Genomic DNA, 24035 nt, shown 5'->3' with positions numbered 1-24035 from the left:
CAAGTTAATTGTGTCCAGAACTTTGAAGTTCCAAAAGGCAGGATGAAAGTAATCCATAAGACTCCAGTGGTTAAATCCATATCTTTTGAAGTGATATGATTAGTGTGGGTGAGAAACAGATCAATATAAAAAGTCCTTTTTTAACTGGGAATCTCAACTTTCACTTCACCATTCATTTGCATTGTATGGACCAACAGAGCTGAAATCCCTTGCACCTGCATGCCAGTCTAATTCTTGCAGTAATCCTTCTGCATTGTCACAAACCTGCTTTAATTGTTAACTAAATGGGAACCCAAACACCTTTTTTTAGCGTTTACATGGTACACAAGCTGCTGATAGCACAGTGCAGCACTTTTATATTTGATCTCCCCTCATTTAAAACCAGTTTTACTGTATATGATGCATTTCATGTTATGTAATTCAGGCTTCATTGGCCATTGTTTCTTTGTATTTAAAATGTTTAATGGGACATGACTGTCAAGTACTCAATTTGCCACATATATGGCTTGTGATTTTCAGGAAGACAGAAGAAGCTTGAAACAAATGTACAAGAGAGCAAAGAATATTTGCTTATACAGACCTAAGAGCATCAGTGGTGTGTTTTTATTCTAAATCATGACCTTTGACACACAGAGTAATCGTGTGACTCTGAAAATGGACGTATCACACACAGAACACTCGCATGTGATCGGGAAAGGAGGAAATAACATCAAACGAGTGATGGAAGAGACTGGCTGCCACATACACTTCCCTGACTCTAACAGACACAGCCAGGGAGAGAAGAGTAACCAGGTATGCATACACACTCCAAGTCAACAGGAGCCAGCACTTGCACACATTCAAACCTGGTTTGTCATGATCGATCGAGACATGCAAGAACCAATTGTGTCTCAAAAGCAAAACTTTTCCACCAGCAGCGGCTGAACTTGGCTGAATCTTTTTATTTATAGGGACATGAAGCAGTTTGTGTTGGCTGGTGGATGAGAATGGTTCACAGTATGATGTATATGATTGGCTGCTGCATGGCTCTCAGGTTTGAATAGACTGCTGAGTGGCCTGATGAGGCGTGTAAACAGTTTGGAATGTTACTAGTGTGTATAAGCACACACATGTGGCACAAAAACTATTTACAGCAGACCATTTTCACCATTAATTTGTACAGGCCATGATTAAACTTGTGTGTGAGAGAGAGGGTTTACTTAGCTATACTTTGTGGACAAATTTGTGACAACACATCTCTTTAGGGACATTAGGGGACATCCACATTTGGAAAAATTATTTATTTTATATATATATATATATATATATATATATATATATATATATATATATATATATATATATAAAATTCAATATGAATTCTAAAAATGCTAAAATTTGAAAAGTCTTCGTTTAAGTTAGGGTATGTTTGATAGTTAGTTTATATTAATTATAAATAGATAGGTAAAGTTTGTCAAGACAGGTTTGACAAAGCCTTGTCTGGAAGTTTAAACTAGTTTTATAATTTTGAAGTTGATAGATCGACATTATAGGAAGTAAAACAGCCAGCTAGATAGTCAGATAGAGTGTCACATATAGGCCACGTACCAGAGAGTAATTAGCAGAGACGAGCCACCTCTATTCAAATTAATCAGAGAAATTGGGAGCGCCTAAATTTCAACGGATGTAGAAAAGCCAGTCACCTTTTAGACACAGACATCGCCCGTCAATCAACTCGAGAGCGTGCATTAGCTATACAAGTTGGGAAAATGTTTCTAGCTTAATCTGAGATAATGAAGCACAATTTATGATTCCAGTGTTATCAGATTTTAGTGCTGATTTGAAATATGTTTTTGATAGTAATCTTGGCCAACCGTTTTGTAGATTTTGGTATTTCCTCATTCAAATATATAGGAGCTGGACAGGCATGCCGCTTGTTTACATAGAAAATAGCTGCCCGAGAACGTTCCGAAGATGGTCGACGAGTGAACAGACTTGCTAAAAGGACTTTTCCACATACACACTGCAACTAAATAAGGTTTTAGTTCACCTTTTAGTGCTTAATCCCATTCTGTACTCACACAGTTCAGTAATTTATGGGAGTGACAACTGCATTCTACTACCGAATGAACTCCCAAAAAATTCAGGTCGTGACAACTGCTTTTTCATAAATTCCATGCAGTGTGTACGGAACTGAACATAACTAGTTGTTAATGATGTGATCAGTAGCATGTGTGACATGCGTCTGTCTTCTCCTTGTGTAAATCATGCAAACAGAGGTATGTGTCTTAAATCATTCATATATTCCAGTCTCTTTCTCCACTGTAGGTTCTCTCATCAGCCCAGCGGTCCCAGGGTAAATTGAACATTATAGTCCAGAGGGAGCACGTGTGGTGCTTAGAAAAAGCTGCTTAGATGCACATAAACAAAACTGTGACGTAATGAAGCTAGGAAGCAAGTTGCAAGTTGACAATTAGTTTATTGACAGTCAAATTGAGAAGATAGGGGAAAAGTCCGGGGTGATGGTCTAGTGGCGCAGAGTCTCCAATGGTCAGATGATCGTGATGAGAAGAGTGAAGAGAAGTGTTGAACAGACACGGCGAATCCGGGTAACAGCAAACAGGACACTGAAACAGGGACAACGAGAGAACTGGACTGGAACTCTGAAGAGCGAACAACACCGGACATCACAAACAACGATCTGACAAGGAGATGAGAGAGTGGTGAGAATTTAAAGGGAATGGGAATGAGTAACAGCTGGTGAGAGGAGTGATTGCGGCAGAGCGCTAATCATGGTACAAACAACACGCCCACACATTCACGCACCCACACAACACACACTAAGAACAAGGCACGAGACAAGGAAGAGACATAGGATTAAATACCGTGACAAAAACAAGGCGATTCTGTCGACAGCAGATAAATAAACGTTGCAGGATGATAATATGTCTCTGGTGGATAATCTCTTTGATCAAAACAAAATGGTTTAAACTGGTGGCATTCATGCTTCTTGTTCACAGTCACGAGATGCTGCAGCGTTGCTATGGTTCTCACTTGTCAATTATCGCAATAAAGCGCAATAGTGCCCCGCCCACTTATTCAGTGTCTGGGTTCCGGAAGTATTTTTCCCTTTGGCTTTTCATAAAATCCTCCATAAAAGTTGGAAGCCATGAAGCAAACCAATCAGCTCTGAGGTGAATCGCAACATCACACACATTGTTTTGAGGCAAACAAGTATTTGAAAATCTGACAAAAAGACAAAAGTGCAATCAGTGACGTTCCTCCCTATAGGCAAACGAACTATTAGCATAACTATTAGTTCGCACAAATTACAATTTAGGGGATTCATTTAAATGCAGTTGTCACTCCAAAACTTTGTAGTGTGTATGTGGCCATATAGTCAGATAGAACGTCAGCTAGATGGATAGATAGAGAGGAACTTATATCAGATGAAAGGCCTTTTATGGGTTTGTTGGCATTTAAACATTTTTTGACCATTGGAATTTGAATTAACAAATCCGTTGTCCCATTTGAACATTCTGTCAATGTAAGTCTATGGGAGTTCCATGAGTTTTTATTGTTCACTGTGCAAAAACTGTGAGTCTGGTCTGTTAGAATAGATATACCACACAATTCCAGAGCAGTCTGAAGGTCTCTGCTGAGTTTGGTGGATGCAGCTTTAAAGGTTAATGTTTGACATTTTTGGTCTCGGTTTAGAGATTTAGCAACAACCCTAAACAAAGTTTGTACATAACAGTATGTTGGCTATTTTGTGCCAAGATAATTAGCTTTATACTGTATAAAACAATGAATTCTTTGTCCCCATTTAGATATCCAAGTAAATGTGCGTGTGTGTGGGTTGGGGGGGATGAAAAGATGGAAAAGAGAAATTAAACCGTTCATTCCCAAAGCAGGATCTTAAATTAGTGCTTAGGCCTCATGCCACACTGGTTCTTTGCCATGCACACATATTTAATGGGTAATAAATCAGGTTTCTGGATTTGTGACACTGTATTATTGTAGCTTTGCTCAAGATTAACCAAAAATTCTTAGAGGATGAGAGAAAGGAATAAACATCTGCACCTATAATGAAGAAAGTACAATAATCAAGAAGTACAATAATTTCTTTGTTTCTCTCGCTCTCTCTCTCTCTCTCTCTCTCTCTCTCTCTCTCTCTCTCTCTCTCTCTCAGGTGTCAATAGCAGGGCAGCCGGCTGGAGTAGAGGCAGCGAGAATTAAAATAAGAGTAAGATGATGTTTAAGGTCCTTTTTGCTTGCTAGTTTTCTTTTCTTGCTTTTCTTTCTTGTTTGAAAGAACTTTCTTTGCTTCATATATTGCAACTTAAGCCATGCATTAGTGGCTTTATGTGCTGCACCCTAGTGGCCAAAATAAAATTGTCATAATTTTTGGTTCCGTATTCTCTTCAACAAAACAAATCAAACAGAATTGTTCTCCACCCCTCTCTGTAGGAGTTGTTGCCATTGGTGCTGATGTTTGAATGTAGTGGGGTGGTACAGCAGGTGGACTGTAGCTCTCCGGTAGTTCAGCATATATCCCACACTTACAACGTCTCCATCTCCTTCAAACCGCCCTCTCGTCTCTATGGCAACACTGCCATTGTCCGCGGCAACCAGAACAATGCTGATGGTATTAAGGTGAGGGATGAAGTGGTAGACACATTATATTAATGCTGTTGAAAGAGCTTTGTGTTAAAGAAACGGAAGTGGAATCACGAGTCAGGTTTCAAATAATGGCAAAAAAACAAACAAACAAACAAACACTTTAGTCATTAACACCTCCCCAAGGTTTTTGTGAACTAGAGTCAAATACAGTTGTGAATAAGGCCACCAAATCTTCACATCTCTCTTCTACAATATAAATAAATAGTTTTTTCTTCCCGTAATGTCTACATTTAAAATTTGCAGAATACAAACTTGCAAGATTCATAATGCAAGGTTTATTTTGCCTTATATTTCAAATTAAGTCATAAATAAGGTCAATATGTCAATTCTCAAGTAATATTTGTCAAGTCAGCAAAATTAAGACTCATCTCAGGTCTTGAGTCATATACATAAATGAACCTTCTCATGCACTCACATATAAAGAAAATTACACTTAAAGCCCTGTGCTGAAGTTTCCTTCATAGTTGCAGATATAAATGACTGAAGCTCTTGAGTAGAGGGAGAAAGAATTAAACTAGGTCATTCTATGAATTGGAGAGATTTAATTTTCAAGTAGAGCTGCCAGAAATGAAACCAAAAAACACTGCAGACTTCTCAACATAATGTAATGCTTTAGAAGAGATGGGCAAAGGTTTTAAGTTCTCTAAATGTGTTTACAGTGGCCCCGAAATGTATTTGGACACACTTCATTGCGTTAGATACAAAATATCATCTGCAAGCAATATGATGCTATATCTTTTCTCAGAAATACATTTACTTTTGCAACACTTTCAATCAACTTGCCCAAAGTGCATTGTAGATGTATTAAATCAGTTCCTCTCAAGTTCACATGGATGTCCTAGCAGAGGAACTACAGTTGTAGTTCATCACATTAACTATGGACATGTTCCACAAAGTTTGTCAACCAGAAAGTGTCCAAATATACATTTTGAATAATACATATATTTTTTTGTCATTTGTAACCTAGCACACTTTTCGTAAAACATTTGGCCTTAAAAATTAACTTGTCCTATCTTTTTTTAAATAAATGCTACTTGGTTTGATGTTTTGTTATAATGCAAAGACTTTCATACATTTTAAAGGAATATTCTGGGTTCAATACAAGTTAAACTGAATCGACAGCATTTGTGGTATAATGTTGATTGAAACTCATGTATTATTTGAGCTGTAAAGTTTAAACATTTAAAATTTTTACAGTCATTTTAGGGTTTATTGACATTGCATCATCATGGCAATGAAGTTGTAAAATTGGCAATAAGTTTACACAGAAAAGGTTTGTAAATTATCTTCTCACACTAAAATCATGTTTACACGTATATTGTTTATGTCTTGTGGCTATATGTTTTAAAAAGGGAGTATTTCAACATTTAAAAATGGACCCCCATTCACTTCCATTGCAAGTGCCTCGCTGGAACCCAGATTTTTGCTTATTTTAAAGAAAAGGAGGGCAAGTCAAAATACATTTTTGTGGTAATCAATATTGTGCCACAAATGCCGTCGATTGAGCTTAATTTGTATTGAACCAAGAATATTCCTTTAATGCATGGCTGAGGTGTCCTAATAAGTTTAGGGGCCACTGTAGGTGTATTTACATGTTGTTGTGTGTATGTCCATTCAAAATGGAAGAAATTGTGTATTTGGATTAATGGAGATGTTAGTTTTTTTATTTTATATTTTTGTGTGTGTGTTTCAGCGAGGAACAGCTTTGCTATTGGAGCACCTCGCTGGGTCTTTTGCCGGCTCTGTTCTGGTTGGCACACAACTGGACATCGCACCCCAGCACCATCTCTTCCTGCAGGGTCGCAATGGAGCCAACATCAAACACATTACCCAGTGCACAGGAGCCCACATACACTTTCCTGACCTCAACACACACTCACACTCCCCCACGCACACTAGCCGCTCCGCAGTCTACATACAGGGGAGCATTGATGCCGTATGTGCAGCTAGACAGCAGCTCATGGTATGGAAACACTTTGTCTGCATTTTTTATTTTCTGTCTGTCTGCATGTCTGCCTGTTTGTCTTTTGTTTGTCTTGATTTAATACTGATGTACATATTTGTGGCCAGTTGGCGAAAAAGTTTCCGTGTCATGGTGAAAGAGGTGAAATTGAGAGAGATGTTTGGATGAGAGTGCCTAAAAATGCTGACAGATGATTGGGCTCATGCTGGTCTGGATGAAGATCTTGAGGCTTTTAGCAATGTGCCAAAGCAGAGGGGTTTCAAGACACGTGTCATATTGATTATACTCCTCGCATCTTGTTGTTCAAAACAGGAAATCCAGATTTAGCAGTTTGTCGTTTTAATCTGTAATCTAATCTCATTTAAGGCTTCGTAGTGGTTGTGTGTGAGCGAGAGAGTGTATACATAAAACATAGATTATAGCCTGTCACTTCTTGAAGGGGATATTTCTTACGTGGTGTGGGCTTGTGTGCTTGTATATCGTGGTATTGATTTTGTGACTCTCTAAATGACACTGTTTATTGAGTACTGGAACAATGCAGGCTACAGAACTGAAAAAATGTATTTATCAAGGAGTTATTTTGGATTCTCCTATTAAACATGTTCAGAGGTATTTGCACGTTTGTGTGCATCCTCCTGCTTCTTCAGATTTTTTTTTTTTTACAAAATGTGCGGTTTTCTTTGCCTATCACCCAGTATGTTTCAACATCGTCAGTTAGAAAAATTATGTGTATTTAAAGGGATGGTTCACCCAAAAATGTTAATTGTCTCGTCATTTACTCACCCTCATGCAATCTCAGATGTGTTTGACTTTCTTTTTTCTGCTGAACACAAAGATTTAATGGGTACCAAAATGTTGTACCTTTTTTACTATAAATTCTCCTCCCTGACCAGTCAGTGGTAATATGTGCGAAGAATGTGAATTTTCAAAAAACAAAAGAAGGTGAAAGTGAAAGGGGAGATTGATATTGAAAAGGACTTAAATATTAATCTTTTTCTCACTCACTTCTCATATTGCTTCTGAAGATATAGATTTAACCACTGGATTCTTATGGAATACTTATATGCTGCCTTTATGTGCTTTTGGATCGTCAAAATGTTGTTATCCATTCACTTGCATTGTGTGGATCAACTGAGCAGAAATATTCTTCTAAAAATCTTCCTTTATGTTCATCAGAAGAAAGAAAGTCATACACATCTGGGATGCCATGAGGGTGAGTAAACTGTCAAATCTTGAGTCCAAAGGGTGGATTCGAACTCATTCCATGTATTGAAATGTTTTCTTGACAACTGATGGTGTTGACAAAAAAAGCATATTTTGCACATCACACATGTATGAAATGCATTAACCTTTTTTCTGGTGTTGCTAGCTACTAATAGGACCCACTTAAAACAAAAGATCTATATAAAAAAACTTGGTTTACAATTTATGTGATTCATGGTTCATGGTTGTGACAGAAAATATAAGCACAGTTACTTATAATGTTAAATAAAATGTGTGTTATAAACATTTTAATGATAATTTCTGATTAATTTCAAAGTGTAATTGTTATTTTCAAAAGTAATGACAGGTAGTTTGTGCAACATCTTTTAATTCATGTCTCAAAAATCTGTGTTGTGTTTTTCAGGGCTGTCTGCCGCTGGTGTTGATGTTCGATATTAAGGAGGAGATGGAGGTGGCGTCTCAGGTCATCACTCTTCTTATGGAGCACCTAGACGTCTTCATCAGTATTAAACCAAAACCGAAACAACCCAGCAAGGTAACAAATACCTTGAAACATACAAGTGAGACTTCCTTGCTTATCATTTATAATCCTACTTGTAATTGAAAGTAGCTTGTAACCGGCTTCACAATATAAATAATATTTTTATATAAAACTAAACGAAAAGACACAAACACACACATAGGACAGATAGATGCCCGTAATTATTCTCTCTCTGTCGCACCACCGTCCGCACCGGCCTTTATCCCTCTCGGAGGCTTGATTAGGCTGATAAGGGACCGGGTGTGTAAAATCACGACCCGGCCCCACCCTCCGCCTTTACATAGTTGAACTACTGTACAGTCAAGCTACTAATAAAAAGTAGTTAACTAAACTATATGATTTAAATTTTACAATCAAAGCAAATTAAAAACTTTATCTAGCACATAAACTAGAAGGATCTGTGTGACTTGAAGAGATAATTGTACACCAAATACAACTGATGAAATTAGTAAACATCCAAAGTTATATAACTGGGTCAAGAACATAATGATAAACAGCAGTAATAGCTCAATTTGTAATTTTTCTACAAAAGAGATGTTAATGCTGCATAGGGACTTCTGTACAGGGATTCAAATGATTTGTTGAATCATTTTGTTTACTTATTCATTTAAAGGTATGTTTTGGGTTCAATACAAGTTAAGCTGAATTGACAGCATTTGTTGCATAATGTTGATTACCACAGAAAATATGTGTGTATTATGACCCATCACTTGTTTATATATATACAAAGATAAAGTTTGTGAGTAATTTTATCACATGTTAACATGTATGATCTCCCCATTTACTTCCAATGTAAGTGCCTTACTGTAACCATCATTTTTTTCAATTTTAAATAAACAAGGAATTTTATAAACAACATCCCAATGCTACAATGATAAATTGTGCCTCTCTGTCTTTCTGTCTTTTAGTCTGTGATTGTGAAGAGTGTGGAAAGGAATGCTGGTAGTATGTATGAGGTACGCAGGATTCTGTTGGGGCTTGAGTCCAGCTGTGTTCCCTCCTCCATTAGTCCTATCGCTGTGAACGGACATACTTCTGCCTCCCCTCCCTTGTTTGGCTCCGTTGGACAGGACCCTCTAGCCTCAGCTGGACTGAGGCTAAGCACTTTGGGTAATGTAATGTTAATGTATATATTTTATTACTAAACCTCAGTGTTGGCTTTAAATCTTTAAGTAATTTCTTGATTGTGCATTCTAAGTAAAGCCTGTTTGTATCCATACTTCACGCATACAGACACACACAGTGCTGCTTTAGATTCAGTTACCATAATTACTACTGTCTGTGTTTGTAGATTACAGTTCATGCTGCCAAACAGCTCCATAAGTAGCTACAGCTGTGTGTGTTAGTGTGTTTGTCTGTGTTCCACATTCACACTCGCTCACACACATTAGTGTGAGTTAAAACAGTCCTTTCTGTTGTATAGTCCTTTTCATAATGCACTCTTTAAAGATGTCTGTTGTTGTTTGCTGTACAATATTAAGTTTGTAGTTAAAGTCACTAACTGTAAAATTTGAATTACTGTAGGTACATTGTAACATTGGTAACATGTATCAGAATAAGGGCTGTCAATCGATTACAATTTTTAAATTTCAATTTTTTATTTAAATTAATTTCTTGACATACTGATTAATTAATCTAATTGTGATTAGTCTGATTAATTAATCAGCATGTAAATTAATTTAATGAACAATTTTAATCGATTGACATCGAGCCATATTTTATATTAACTAATAAATTCTTTCCATTTCTGGCACTATAATGTAATGTATTCTAATTATCTGAATTATTATACATTACATTATAGTTGCAGAAAAGGAAAGAAATAGAAAACATGGCTTTAGAAGGCAATACATTGATTATTTCCATATCATTGGACATAAGCATAATCATTGGCCAGTCCACAGCAATCCGTTTTGCAATTGAACTCATCAATCTTACCGATGTAGACTTATTATAAGGGCTTTTCGTAGGACGTGTCATTGTATATATGTGTCTGATGAGCGCTTTTGGAGAGTCTCACTTTGGTTGTGTCGTGTCATAAACACAGCATTAAGTTAAACTTAGTTTGAAAAACACATTTCGAGAACCCTGCATTGTGTCTGGATAGCTGCGTGATGCCTGTTCAGATGGAGTTGTGCTTACTGCCCCCTGCTGATTGATACTCAGAAGAATTCCTTATTATGGTCTGGGGGCATTTTTAATTGCATACATTTATTTAGCAAATTTTTTTTAGCCCTTTTTCACCCAGTTTGGAATGCCGTATTCCCAATACGCTTTTCTGAAGTCCTCGTGGTCGCGTAGTGACTCGCCTCAATTCGGGTGGCGGAGGACGAATCCCAGCTGCCACCGCGTCTGAGATGTCAACCCGCACATCTTATCACGTGGCTTGTTGAACGTGTTGCCACAGAGACATAGCGCGTGTGGAGGCTTCACACCATCCACCGCGGCATTAATGCTCAACTCGCCACGCGTCCCACTGAGAATGAACCACATTATAGCGACCACGAGGAGGTTACCTCATGTGACTAAATAATTTAAATCTGAGTCTTAGTATTCATATTAGTAATTCTAACTTTGTTCATGGAATGTTCCATTTTAAATACAATTTAAAGGGAAAAAAGACAAATACTAATAAATACAACAAGATGAAAAATTCTGTAATTATTTACTCATGCTTTTACTAACCTGTATGACATTCTTTCTTCTGTGGAACACAAAAGGAAATGTTGGGCAGAATGTTAGCCTCAGTCACCATTCTCTTTAATTCTCAACTCTCTTTAATCTTTTGACTGAGTCTAGTATTCTATAGTAACATCCTTTCAAAGAAGAAAGTCATAGGAGTTTGAAGTTACATGAGGGCGAATGAATGATGACAACATTTTTGTTTTTGGGTGAATTATCACTTTAAGAATATTCCTTTAATGCAGTTGCAATTACTAATATGAATTCTAACACATAGTCGTGTAATTTTTTTCATACTTTTGCATTCTTGGGTAATCAAGAGTAGGCCACAGATGCTGTCAAAAGGGCTTAATTTGTATTTCCATCCATCCATCCATCGTCAACCGCTTATCCTGTGTACAGGGTCGCGGGGGGCTGGAGCCTATCCCAGCTAACATTGGGCGAAAGGCGGGGGACACCCTGGACAGGTCGCCAATCCATCGCAGGGCCACACATAGACAGACATACACTCACACTCACCTCCACATCCACATCCACATCCACACCTAGGGCAATTTTTTTTGGAGACACCAATTAACCTAGCCTGCATGTCTTTTGGATGGTGGGAGGAAGAATATTTATTTAATATTGCTGCAATATCGTATTTATTCCTCTCTGATCTTCTCTCTATCCCTGTCTCTTCAGCTGATCTTCTAAGGTCTTCAGTCAGCCCCGTTGCAAATGGTTCCTCCAACCCAAACTCTGTCTTTAACGGACAGGGCTCTGTCTTAAACATCCAGAATGGAGCATCAAACAACACACAGCACATTCATTCGCCCTCTCACACACCTGCTAATTCACACACACATTCACATGCTTCTGTTCACACAGCGTCTCTTTGGCCTTGTGCCTTCAGTTCAACAGCTAACACAGCAGGTGAGTCTGAGTCTCTCTAAACCACAAATATCACAGTCAGTTTGTACATAGAGTCCTTGTGTTCAATTCTTCTGACACCCTAGACACTGTTTTTAAGAAAGTCAGTCCAGAATCATTTTTATAATTTTTATGAATGGAAAAAAAAAGAATCCTTAATATCTTATTTCGATTTTTATTAATACATTTTTTTACGTGTTATTACCATGAAAATAGCCATACAAGCCGTCATGGCGGCAACACCTAGTATTAAAGGATAGGTTCACCCCCATAAAATGTCACCCTCATGTCTTTTCAAACTCATATGACTTCCTTCATCCATGGAACACAAGATAATTTTAAAGTATGCTGACACTGCTCTATTTTCCATACAAAGAATGAGAATATTGACTGAGCAATGAAAGGAGAATTCAAAAATGAGGAGCAAATGAGCTGTTAATATTAGCATCAAACAGGTTCAGATTTGGATATAAAGTAAACCATCTCTCCCCGTTTCAGGGTTTTCCTCCAATCTGATGTTGCAGTCTGTGTCTCAGGCGACTCTTAGTGGTCTTCTTCTCTCTGGTGTCCAGAGTCAAACACACACACCATCCCCTCCACCTGGACTTGCACCGATACACAAACCAGCCAGCACCGAACATCTCAATGGACATGTGAGAAACTTACCAAAGCTTGCTTGTGTGTGCTGTTTTGTTTTAAATACATTATGCTTCCTGTACTTGTTACTGCTGGATGCCATTGTGCTTGTTTGTGATTGTGTGTGTGGGTTTGTTGTAGCTTGCCAGTTCTGTGTACAGTAGGATCTCCTCTGTATCGCTTAACCCCGCCCACTGTGACACTGCCCAGGAAGTTATCGGACATGCCCAATCTGAATCCATTTCCAATAAATCAACAGATGAAGGTACTGAACACACATACACATTACAAAATGTCTTCTCTAGATCCCATCATGCCCATTCAAACTGCATGTGCCCCCTCAGATTTTAAGTAGTACAAAGGTAGGCGGAGTTCCGGGTCAAGCCTACCAATGACATGGACCAATGGCAGTAAGGTGTTTAGTAGCCAGTAAGCATTTTTACTGAAAATTTGCCCAGGCGAACTTTTACGAACCACCAAAACGAACTAAAAAACACCTTCTTTTTGACCAGATTTTTTTCTAAATGACCTATACCTGTTCGTTCTTCGATTTCGTATATGAAATGTGCAGGTGCCTTTACTATTAAAATGTCAAAGCTGCTCTTTTTCTATACAATGAAAATGCATTCCTAGCCTTCAAGTACAGTTGCAATTTTGCTTTGTTTATTACAAGAAATTAAATATTAGGACGGGATTTTAACCTGAGTCTCAAAACAAAAAATGTATAGCTAGACGAACACATATTAGACTTGTGTAAAGAACTTCTAAGTTGTTAAAAAAAAAAAAAAATATTATCTTTGAGTGCCTTAGCTTACTAAGGGAACCAAGTGAGCCAAGACTACCACTGATATATATATATATATATCCATCTACTTTTTCTCTGTTTCTCTCTTTCCAATTCATCTTAGGCAGTTCAATGTGTTGATGTGCTGAGTGGTTTACTTGTTCATGCACGCTCAGTTTAAATGAATAATCCGGTTTCAATACAAGTTAAGCTCAAGCTGCAGCATTTATGCCATAGTGTTAATAACCACAAAAATGTATTTATTCTTTTTGTACTTTTTTCTTAAAAAAAAAAAAAAGAACAAATCGGGGTAAAATCTTATAATTTTATAAAAGCACTTTAAAACTGAAACACTGAAAATCCCATTAATTCTTCTGTTTAAACTGGTGTATTATTTGAGCTGTAAAGTTGTTTATATCATAATTTTTTACAGCTATTTTATCGTCATAATAACAACGTCACAACGCAATTTTATCACACTTTAAAAATCATGTTAACAAACATATTGTTTACAGCTTGTGGCTATACATTTAAAACTATTTGAACATTTACGGATTGGCCCCAATTCACTTCCATTGTAAGTGCCTCACTGTAACACAGATTTGTGCTTTTTAAAGAGAAGGAGGGACATGTCAAAATGTATTAACCCCGTAATGTTCCTTTAACTGGCAATGGCAATTCTTGCCATGTGTTTATGCAAAGTAGAATTGTTTTTCAGAATCATGGGCTCCATTAATTTTTTTTAAATCATCAGGGGTGGAGAACTGTTTTGGCAATACTTTATGATGATAAACATTACAGTACATCTCAGTGTCACTGTTTGTGGCATTATTCTTTCCACCCTGGGTTCACTGTATACAGAAAGGAAACATTTTAATCTTACATATGTATGCATGTTTCAGGCTCTGATACATTTGTTGAAGTGGGCATGCCCAGGAGCCCATCTCATTCAGCCAATAGGAGTGAGCTAAAGCAGATGCTGACTTCCTGCACAGCATCCTCAGTGAAACGACAAACGGTGGAACTTCTGCAGAGAACCAAGAACTCACTTCTCCAGTATGTTAAGTCATACATTTATCTTTCCATTATCATGACAATTTAGTGATGTTAAAGAAGTGTGTAATATCTGTGGCACCAAACAGTAATGCAAAATAATTACTTTTTTCAATTCCAAAATGTCACACTTCACCTTTAACTAATTACGTTACACTACCACGATGAGGTGGTCGTTAAATGTTGTATTTTTGCATGTAGTGTGGAGTGTGTGTTGGCAGATTCCGAATGTGAGAATGCAGTCACTGATAAAAGAGCACCAGGGAGTGAGAGAGCAGCAGAAAGAAGACTTGCACCACATTTACAGGTACTCACACATATACACATACACTACTCGCATACAAGTGTACAAAAATGAGAACAAATTTACTCACCCGCTTTGTGTCTGAATGTGTTTCAGGCTTTTGACTATGAGAAAAAAAAGCTACTAGCCACTAAAGGTGAGAGAAGATTTAATCTGTTGATTAAACATGTCTGAATGTAAGGTCACCAGCTAGGTTGTAGCTAAAGAAGTGGCTAACTTGTGTTGTCTTTGTATAGCCATGTTAAAGAAGCCGGTTGTAACAGAGATTCGGACCCCGACAAATACCTGGAGTGGGTTGGGCTTCTCTAAATCATTGCCAGCAGAGTGCTTGAAAGAGCTGCACAGGGCGAACCGTGTGCCATATAAACCCAGCATGTGCACGACATATGAGGTACACACAAACAGAAACTCACAGGGGGAATTCACCAAGTGCCATTTATTAGCATGCTTCATTGCTTTAGCTTGTGATTCACAGGGTATTGTTGAAATCAGGTAACGGCTCAAACACGGCCAAAAATGTAGTCCTGAACACAGTTTGGATGGCGCAATTATAAATCTTGCGGTGAACGGCTTTTGTATTTTGTTACGGTGAACAAAATACTGTTTACTGCCTGCTAACCATGGGTGGTTATAGCACAACATTAATTGCTTAATCTTTTGTAAACATGCACTAGATGGACATGATAATTTTTTTGATCATTTTAACGCGTTTCTAGCGATGTTCACCTCATTTTAAGAGTGGTTTAAGCGCAGCTTTTGGAAAAACACATGCCGTTCTGTGTGTAAACAAACACTGTAAATGTGAGATGTGAAGACCCACGTCTCTGCTTTGGCCTGTCATTTCACCCAACATCACAATGGACTGTATTAAGTTTGCATATTCAGAACATTTCAGCGTGGATTGCATGTTTTTGCATGGATTGCTTGAGATCCAAGCTTTGGAATGAACTGTTATTGAATGAGCATAAATTTAAAAATGTTAAAATGTTTTATTGATTCAACTATTAAACAATGAAAAACAAAACGCATACAAACAGAATCAGCATTAAACCTCATAACTGGCACCCCCCAGCCTGACCCCCAACAACACCCCAGTGGTTACCCAACCATAGACAAAAAAACAAAAAGAAAAATATATATATATATGAGCGTGGATGCTACGGAGAATAGCCTGAAGCCTCCACACTCACTACATCTCTGTGGTAACGTGCTCAACAAGCCACATGATAAGATGCGTGGATTGACAACCTCAAATGCGGAGGCAACTGAGATTCGTCCTCTGCCACCTAGATTGAGGCGAGGTGCATTTAGCGCCTGGTTAAACTTGATTTCATTCGGTTAGTGACTGACACACTGTATACACTGGACTCGAGCAATGTCCTTCACAGCACCTTGAGGCTGTCTACACTCTATGTGTCAAAGTGAAGTTCTAAAACTCTTGTTGGCAGGAGTAGCACCAGCATATGCAGCACAAAATAGAGGGGGGTATCCGTTTGCTGTCTGCGTAGCGAGGTACGACTCAATGGACTCATACAGTGTAGACAGAAACATTGATAATTATGGGAGCAATTCACTTTTGTTGCATCGTGCAGCTCGCATCTGGTGTAGACAGGGCGTAAGACAACAGTGAATTCTATTGTGAATTCTCCCCACAGTTGCACAGTAACAAGCTGCCTGATTTCAGATCAACTAAAGAATCGTTTTTCCATATCCTTTTGTGCGTGTGCATGCATGATTGTGTGTATGTTTGTATGTTTTTGCAGGACTCTCATCTGTCTGTGTCACACTCTGGGAGTCGAGAAAGTTTGGGTAATGGCACTGAATGTGATAATTGGGGTGATCGGAATGGGAATGTTAACATCAATGGGAACGGACTCTCAGGAAACTCTGAATTTTCCCCTGCTGTCAGCAGCCCAAAGAGAATCAAGAACAGATCTAGTGAGAATAAAGATCTTATACTCATAGAAAACTATCCTTACTAAAGAAACAAAGTAATGCCTCATTTACTTACTACTACTTTCGTTCTCTTTATCTGTTTGTGTCTGTCAGTAGGTGAACAGTATCTCAGCAGCAGTAATTATATGGACAGTATCTTTATGTTGGGTAGTAATGGCTGCTCTCTCAGCTCATCTCTTAAAGGAACAGACCTCCCTGAGCTTTTCAGCAAACTCGGTCTCGGCAAGTACACAGACATCTTCCAGCAGCAGGAGGTAATTAATGAACAAAACCATCAATGAATCAGTATGGTGATCTTTTATTATTTTTGACTCTGCAAATTTTTGGTGTGTGTGTGTGTGTGTGTGTGTGTGTGTGTGTGTGTGTGTGTGTGTGTGTGTGTGTGTGTGTGTACTCTAATAGATTGATCTGCAGACATTCGTCACCCTGACAGATCCAGACCTGAAGGAACTAGGAATCGCGACATTTGGTGCTCGCAGGAAAATGTTACTTGCGATCTCAGGTCAGTTTGTTTGTATGTAATGGAAAGGAAAGAGAAAGAAAGGATAAACCTTAATAAAAGATGTTTAAAGAAAAATTTTGAAGTCATTGTTGTGTAATGGAGTTGTTGGGTGTATGGCATTTCTTTCACCAAGTCCTTCTAGTCAAATATGAGTTGCTGCCTTTTAAGGAAGCTTATTAATTACTTATCATATTTGAATGTTTCCTCTTTAGAGCTGAACAAGAGCAGGAGGAAGATCTTTAACACACCCAACATTCGCTCCTCCTTCCTAGAAGGCGGGGCCAGTGGACGGCTGTCGCGGCAGTTCCACGCAGACGTGGCGAGTGTCAGTGGTTGTTGGTGATCTCATATCTTTACTTGCTCACAAGCATCTATCCTTTCCATGACTTTTCCCCAGAGGTGAACCAGCGATCCCTTACCTAAACTGGACTCTAGCTCTTATTCTTACTGGACTCTAGTTGATGTAAAAAGGCGAAATGAGATGCAGCGACGGAGCTTAAAAATACGCAAAAGGGAAATTATTCAATTTTGTTAGAGAATGTGCCAATAATGTTGTCTTACATTAAGTCTGGGTTAACAGGTAAAGCTCAGAGATTATAAACAAACCATACTGTCAGTGGCAAGCACACTGCGGTATTGGTGTCTAGCACTTTAATCTGTATACTCTGCTGTTTTTGCCTGTTGGTTGTATGCAACTTTTGTTTTTTGGGGGGGGGTTGTAACTTCAGTTTTTCCAGTGCCAAACACAAGCACTTATTCAGCTTGAAATTTCCAGGTCACACTCAAAGATCAGCTGCTTGGTATTCACAACCAGGCGATGCTTTTGTTGTTTACCGCTTTTGATTGACTGTTGTACTCCTGTTCAGTGTTTCAATACCCATTGCAGTATTGTTGTATTTTAAAGACATTTTATTTCCTAGTTGAATTATGTTTTCATATTTTTGTTAATTATGTTAATCTTTTTAAAGAGGTATTATCAGTTTGCTATATTTTTTTCAATTTGGTAAAACTTTTCGATTAAGATCATTTGTTTTTTTACTTCAATAGAAGTTCGAGCAGTTATCTCAATCAAATGTTAATCCGTGTAGATCCACTTTGTTGAATGTGAAGAATAGCAGTAAAAAAAAACATTAAATATCGGTTCTTAATTTGTTTAGAAATCGGCTTCATGAGTTGTATTTACGTTTTACCTGTTGCACAAACATCAGATATTATCTGCATTAGCTGCTATAACTACAAATGTAATTGGGTCTAAAATCTAATCATTTTGATGTAGTTTTGGCGAGTCTTTGTCAGTGTGTGGGTGTCCGAAAATGTGCATGTGTATCCTTCACTCATTGCACAAAGTCATTTATAAATTCAAGGGCTACCGTCATTAAAACTATTTTCAATGTCTTTGATTTTAAGTGTCATTGAACAGGGAAAAATAATTCATCGGTTTATGTACTTTCAGTAGTTATTTCATTAGGGGTTTTTTTGTTTTTAAAACCAGATTGTGTATGTCATCTTTGGATGTATTCAGAGTAATCAAGGTTATGCAGCCTTTTGTATAAGGTTTGTAGTGCATTCACGGTACAGGTTACAAAAAGAATGTAAACCATGTAGAAAAAGCATTTATTGTTAAATACTAACACTTATCATAAGAAACCATGCTAATCTCTTTTATATGCATAAAAATATGACGGTTTCTGAAGTATTGCACAAAAAGTTTGCAGTATTCTTGTATTTTTGCTCAGTGATGTTTGTAATGTTTGTTGTTCATCAAGTCCAATGTAACACTCTTGTATGGTTCATGTGCAAAGTATGGACTTTGATTATAAATCCTCACAATAGTGGAACCAATGTATATGGTTACATTTCTTATAGAGCAGGGAATCCTGTCAGTATTTGTGATCAAGAATCATTTTCTTGTTTTTGCATCTGACAAATCATGTCTATTCACTTTTCAAAGAGTTGTTCCCCACTTTTCACCTGAAATTACTTCTGTTGCAATAGTGTCTTTTTTTTTTTTTTTTTTTTTTGCTTAGGGAACAACTGTGTTGTTCTGTTTATTGGTTGAGCTACCTTCCTGTTGAAGAAGAGCATTATGGGGGCAGTAAAAAAAATTATACCGATGTGACTGGCAATTGGATCACATTTAAATCTTTGACAAAGGGAACAATGTTCATGTTTATGCCTTTTAAGAATGTTCTGTAAATCCAAATCAGTGTTGGCACTTAAGCCATTTGCTGCCTGTGATTAGTGTTGCCAGAGTATTCCTATCTGTAAGTAACAGAAAAAAGGGAATAAAAACAAAAATATTTAAAATGTTCACCACAGATTTGTGGTATTGTTTTAGAAAATAAAAATGTATGCAAGCCAAGTCAAACTGTCTGCATTTTTATTACAAAGTCCATTGTAATTTCACATTGATCATCAAACACAATCTTAAGGTTCATACAACTCAGTCACTATTCTCTTTCAGTGGATGAAAATGCAATGAAAATGATTGGTGACTGAGGCTAATATCTCCTTTAGTGCTCCACAGAAGAAAGTCATATGAGTTATAAAGAACATGAGGGTGACTAAATTATGACATTTTATAGTTATTTTTTGAACAGTCAAATGTTGAAAAATGACAGAATCAGTCCCTATTCTGTACCCAGCAAAAGCTACCAATGACATCTTCGAGAAAAGACATAAGGAAAAGCTCCTAAAGGGAAAACCAGAGACATTACATAAGATTGGGGAGTTTAGCAACATAATATCTTATACACAATGCCCAGAAGCCTGGCATGCTGCAATTAGACAACACAACCTCACAGTGATCAGAAAGGGCATCAGTTACAGATGGAAGTTGCAGATTAAAGAAGAAGAGGACTCTGATGTGATGACAAACTTATATAAGAATGGAATGGTAATTGTACAGGGCAGTCTAAAACAGTTTGAGCAGGACCTCCTCCACATTAAGGGAAAGCTCAGCCAGAGAAGAGTACCAGTGAGGGCAGTAGCCCCCAAACACCAAAGCAGATGAAGAATAACTGCACACAAGACCCCTCCCATCAGCCGCTCATCACTGACATGGAGAAGTATATAAGAGGTACCTCCCTTATATACATCCCATGGCCCCATATGCCCCCTGCCTCCTCATCCACACTCAAGCAGCAAGCAGAGCACCAGCCCCTACTTCTACCCCTGCGTCTATCATCAACAACCCCTCACCGGGAACCAAGGAACTCCAAGACATCCAGCAAATGCTAAGCCGGCTATGTTCTCATCTAGTGGGTTAGTAACTTTTTGAAACTCTTGAAAAAAAGCAAATAAAAAAAAAGATGAATGCAAGTATGATTGTGTGTGTGTGTGTGTGTGTGTGTGTGTGTGTGTGTGTGTGTGTGTGTGTGTGTGTGTGTGTGTGTGTGTGTGTGTAGTGTATTAGGGTTGCTCAGATACCAAAATTTTGGCTTTGTTACGATACCAGCCCTGGTATCTCGGTATCGATAAAAAAAAAAATAAAAAAAAAGGAAAATTACTTTAAAAGAACTGCATAAAGACTTATAGATACAAATTATGCCTTTCTTTTTTAATTTGTCTGGATTCCATGTTACATTTTTTAATTAAATGCTATGATCAAATTGTGTTTAATCAAATAAAAATATTATAATTTTCAAGAATACAGAGCCAATAATAACATTTCAACAGTAATGATATATTATTTTTGGTAAAAACAAAAAAAGAAGCATAACAGGGCTTTACCGCATTAATGACAACATTAAATTAAAACAATCTGATTACCTGAGGCTAAAGCCTGCCATGGCTGTATCACAACATGCTGATATTCAGTATACTTGCTTTTGTGATATTGCTTATAGATAATATTAATAATATAACCATTTAATATAATTTTTTATGAAAGACTACTTTGACTATTACATGTTTATACAGTAGTAATATTTTTCTGTGGTAATGTCACACATCTGGTTGAATAGAGCTCTTATTTCAGTGGGACTTTTATTTTGAAAGACCTTTCAAGTTATTCCTGTATGTGTACAGTTCATTATATCAAGCTTCCCAGGACTCATGAGATGAAATCTCTGAGCTGCAATGGTGAAAACGGTCATTTTATAGTTTACAGCTAATTATACACTAAACATACTGCTCTGCGGCTCTACAGATGGATACTATTGGACACACTGCATGGAAATCAAGCATTAGTAGCGTGTGTTGCATTTGTGTGCGCGCCTGCTTGTGCGTGTGTGTGTGTGTGTGTGTGTGAAGGAGATGACAGCAGGACGGAGCCTCTTTCAGCCCATCATTCTACGGCATGCATGTGACTGTATATTATTTCATTAAATGACATCCTTCTGCTGTTTAATGATCACACTTGGCCATATCGCGATTTTTTTAAAGGGGTCATGACATGGGTTTTTTTATTGTATTATTATGTTCACTTAGGTGCAATTATAGTATTAATATATTTTTTTTGAAGAAAAACTTTTAAAATCTAGTGATTTATGACCTTTTCCCACCCTGTTTCTCATCCTCTGATTCAAACAGTCTGTTTTGGGTGCGTTTTCCATTTAAGACTTCAGTGTTAACGCCCACTGTTATGATTGGCTAACGTCAGTGCCTATGTATCAATTATTGACGCCCCAGCCAGAACAATATGCAAGTAAACTAAGTAAAAACACTGTGATTATTCATAATGAATGAAATTGCGCTTTAAAAAGTAGTTTAAAGTTTAAAATAGATTACTTACAGTTTGCGTCGTCTTTGTTCCCAGAATAGTCGGCACGGACTTATCTTTGAGCAACAGTTTTCTGGCAAAGCCAGCATCATATTGAGATTTGTTCTCAAAACAGTCATCCTTAAAATGTACAGAACAAACGCTTAAGTTAACACTGCCGTGACTGGGACGTCCGCAAAAAATAAACTGCATCCATTTTTCCCTGACGTCTGGATCTTTCGGCAGCTTATTCAGAGGTTTTGTTTGACCACAGCCAGGAACAGCACATCTGTGTGGCATCGTAATTTTCCTGTGCACAAGTAGTCTCTGTCAGAGCTCGCTGTCCATCGACTGAACACTTGTGAGGTGCACGGCGATACTGAAATGAGCGTAGTTGTCTTGCGCTTAAAGCGTAGTTATCTTGTGCTGGAGGCGGTCATATGCAAACGCTGTTACGTCACTTCTAACCGACACGTCACTTCTAACCATGAATCCAGAACGAGCTGTATTTTGAGCTTGATTAAATAAATGATTCGTTTAGAATGGGGAGGACGTCTTAAAATATTAAACTTGCAGGACGTTTTAATGATACAAAGACCTCTTATATACCAAAAGATCAAGGCAAATTTGGTTTCTCATGTCATGACCCCTTTAATTATTATTTTCAAATGGTCTTTGATTTAATCTCAAAACTCTTACATTACATTTTGCTAACGGCAACATACTTAATGTGGAACCAAAATGAACAACTAGGTGATATTGTACCATTTCAATTTTATACCATTATAAAAGTGACCACACTTTGATAAAAAGAAGGTATTCAAGTAAAATCCCAAAAAGTATAATCCATTAAAAACAGGGTGGAATCAAGTCTCATTCCACCTACTCCACATAAAATACTTTGTGCAATTGGCTTCCACACCAGACTTTGGGGTCCCTTCAGTAGTCTCAGAATAAATTTGAGGCTCCTCTGCTGACAAAATTAAAAAGACCTTGACCTCCTTCATCTTTAGGAAGGAATAGAAGGCTTTGAGGGGTCCAATGTAAATTATCCCAGAAAAAGTTTACCATTTCTCCTTGAAGCTTTGGTAAAAATCCAACAGGAGAATCGATGCAAGTGAGTCTGTGCCACAAAGAGGATGCCACCAAGTTGTTGATTATAAGTGTGCACTTTCAATATGACATTTGGGGAAGTAACAATTTCCATTTTTGCAAACATCCTTTGTCAAACATTCCATCCCAATTCCTCTGAATAAAATCACTATTTCCTAAAAAAAACTCCAAGGTATTTTAAACCTCCCCTATTCCAGGCTAAACCTTCTGGTAGGTTGGAATGCCACCTGTATCATTCCCCCATTAACAGAGCTTCACTTTCCCCCAGTTAATTTTTGCAGATCATTGACAATAAGTTCTTGATTGTTCACATTATCAGACCCGGAAATAAACACAATTACATCATCACCATATGCAGAAAGATATAAAGAGACATTACAGTGTGGCTTTGTAAAACCATCTAGCTCAGGTTGTAATTTATGGAGTAGTGGTTTAATGGCTAGAGAGTACAGCATTCCTGACATAGCACACCTTTCATCTGAACTTTAAATGGGGCACTCAAATCACCACTGACTTTGAGTACACTATCAGTGTTAGAGGACATAGCATCAATCATGCTTATAAAACCATGACTGAACCAAACGCTTCCAAAGTATTTTGTAAATATATGTGATCAACAAGGTCAAAAGCGTTTTCCTGGTCTAAGGAAATCAGACCAAACCTACCACCCGATATCTTTGACACATCCAAAACATCTTTAATAAATATTATCAAAGATTGACCTATTGGGTATGCAAAACTTTCTTGACTCATTACTTTGTTTAACCTTGTAGCTAGGGCCTTCGGCAGTATTTTATAATCACCCTTCTTGGGTAATAAAGTGAAAACAGCTCTTCTGCAACTTAGTGGTAGAAAGACATTTTCAGACTATTATTAAGAACAAAAAGGAAATTTTTATACAAGTCAACATGTGACCCATGAATGTCAGAAAGCAAGAGACCCAAGCACAGAGGAGCAATTCACAGGATGTATTGACAATAAATTAGAACACAGCAGGGCTG

At 37.7% G+C, this 24035-nt stretch overlaps 1 protein-coding gene across 1 annotated transcript in view; it reads left to right on the top strand.

Moving 5' to 3' along the window:
* LOC127662808 (protein bicaudal C homolog 1-B-like) overlaps positions 1-19574 on the top strand; it is a 59390-nt gene extending 39816 nt beyond the window's left edge. Inside the window, exons 5-21 of the mRNA XM_052154160.1 lie at positions 634-792; positions 4172-4225; positions 4450-4635; positions 6356-6625; positions 8253-8384; positions 9299-9500; positions 11757-11987; positions 12483-12637; positions 12762-12885; positions 14307-14460; positions 14659-14764; positions 14858-14897; positions 14998-15152; positions 16525-16699; positions 16811-16971; positions 17120-17219; positions 17432-19574. Of these exons, the coding sequence (XP_052010120.1) occupies positions 634-792; positions 4172-4225; positions 4450-4635; positions 6356-6625; positions 8253-8384; positions 9299-9500; positions 11757-11987; positions 12483-12637; positions 12762-12885; positions 14307-14460; positions 14659-14764; positions 14858-14897; positions 14998-15152; positions 16525-16699; positions 16811-16971; positions 17120-17219; positions 17432-17562 (2535 nt within the window). The 3' untranslated portion in view covers positions 17563-19574. The remainder of the gene's footprint in view (positions 1-633; positions 793-4171; positions 4226-4449; positions 4636-6355; positions 6626-8252; positions 8385-9298; positions 9501-11756; positions 11988-12482; positions 12638-12761; positions 12886-14306; positions 14461-14658; positions 14765-14857; positions 14898-14997; positions 15153-16524; positions 16700-16810; positions 16972-17119; positions 17220-17431) is intronic.
* Positions 19575-24035: the final 4461 nt, after the last annotated feature.

Source organism: Xyrauchen texanus, chromosome 22 (genome assembly GCF_025860055.1).
Source record: "Xyrauchen texanus isolate HMW12.3.18 chromosome 22, RBS_HiC_50CHRs, whole genome shotgun sequence".
Classification (NCBI taxonomy): domain Eukaryota; kingdom Metazoa; phylum Chordata; class Actinopteri; order Cypriniformes; family Catostomidae; genus Xyrauchen; species Xyrauchen texanus.
The sequence above is the reverse complement of the archived record's forward strand: the minus strand, read 5'-3'. Positions and strand labels throughout refer to the sequence as shown.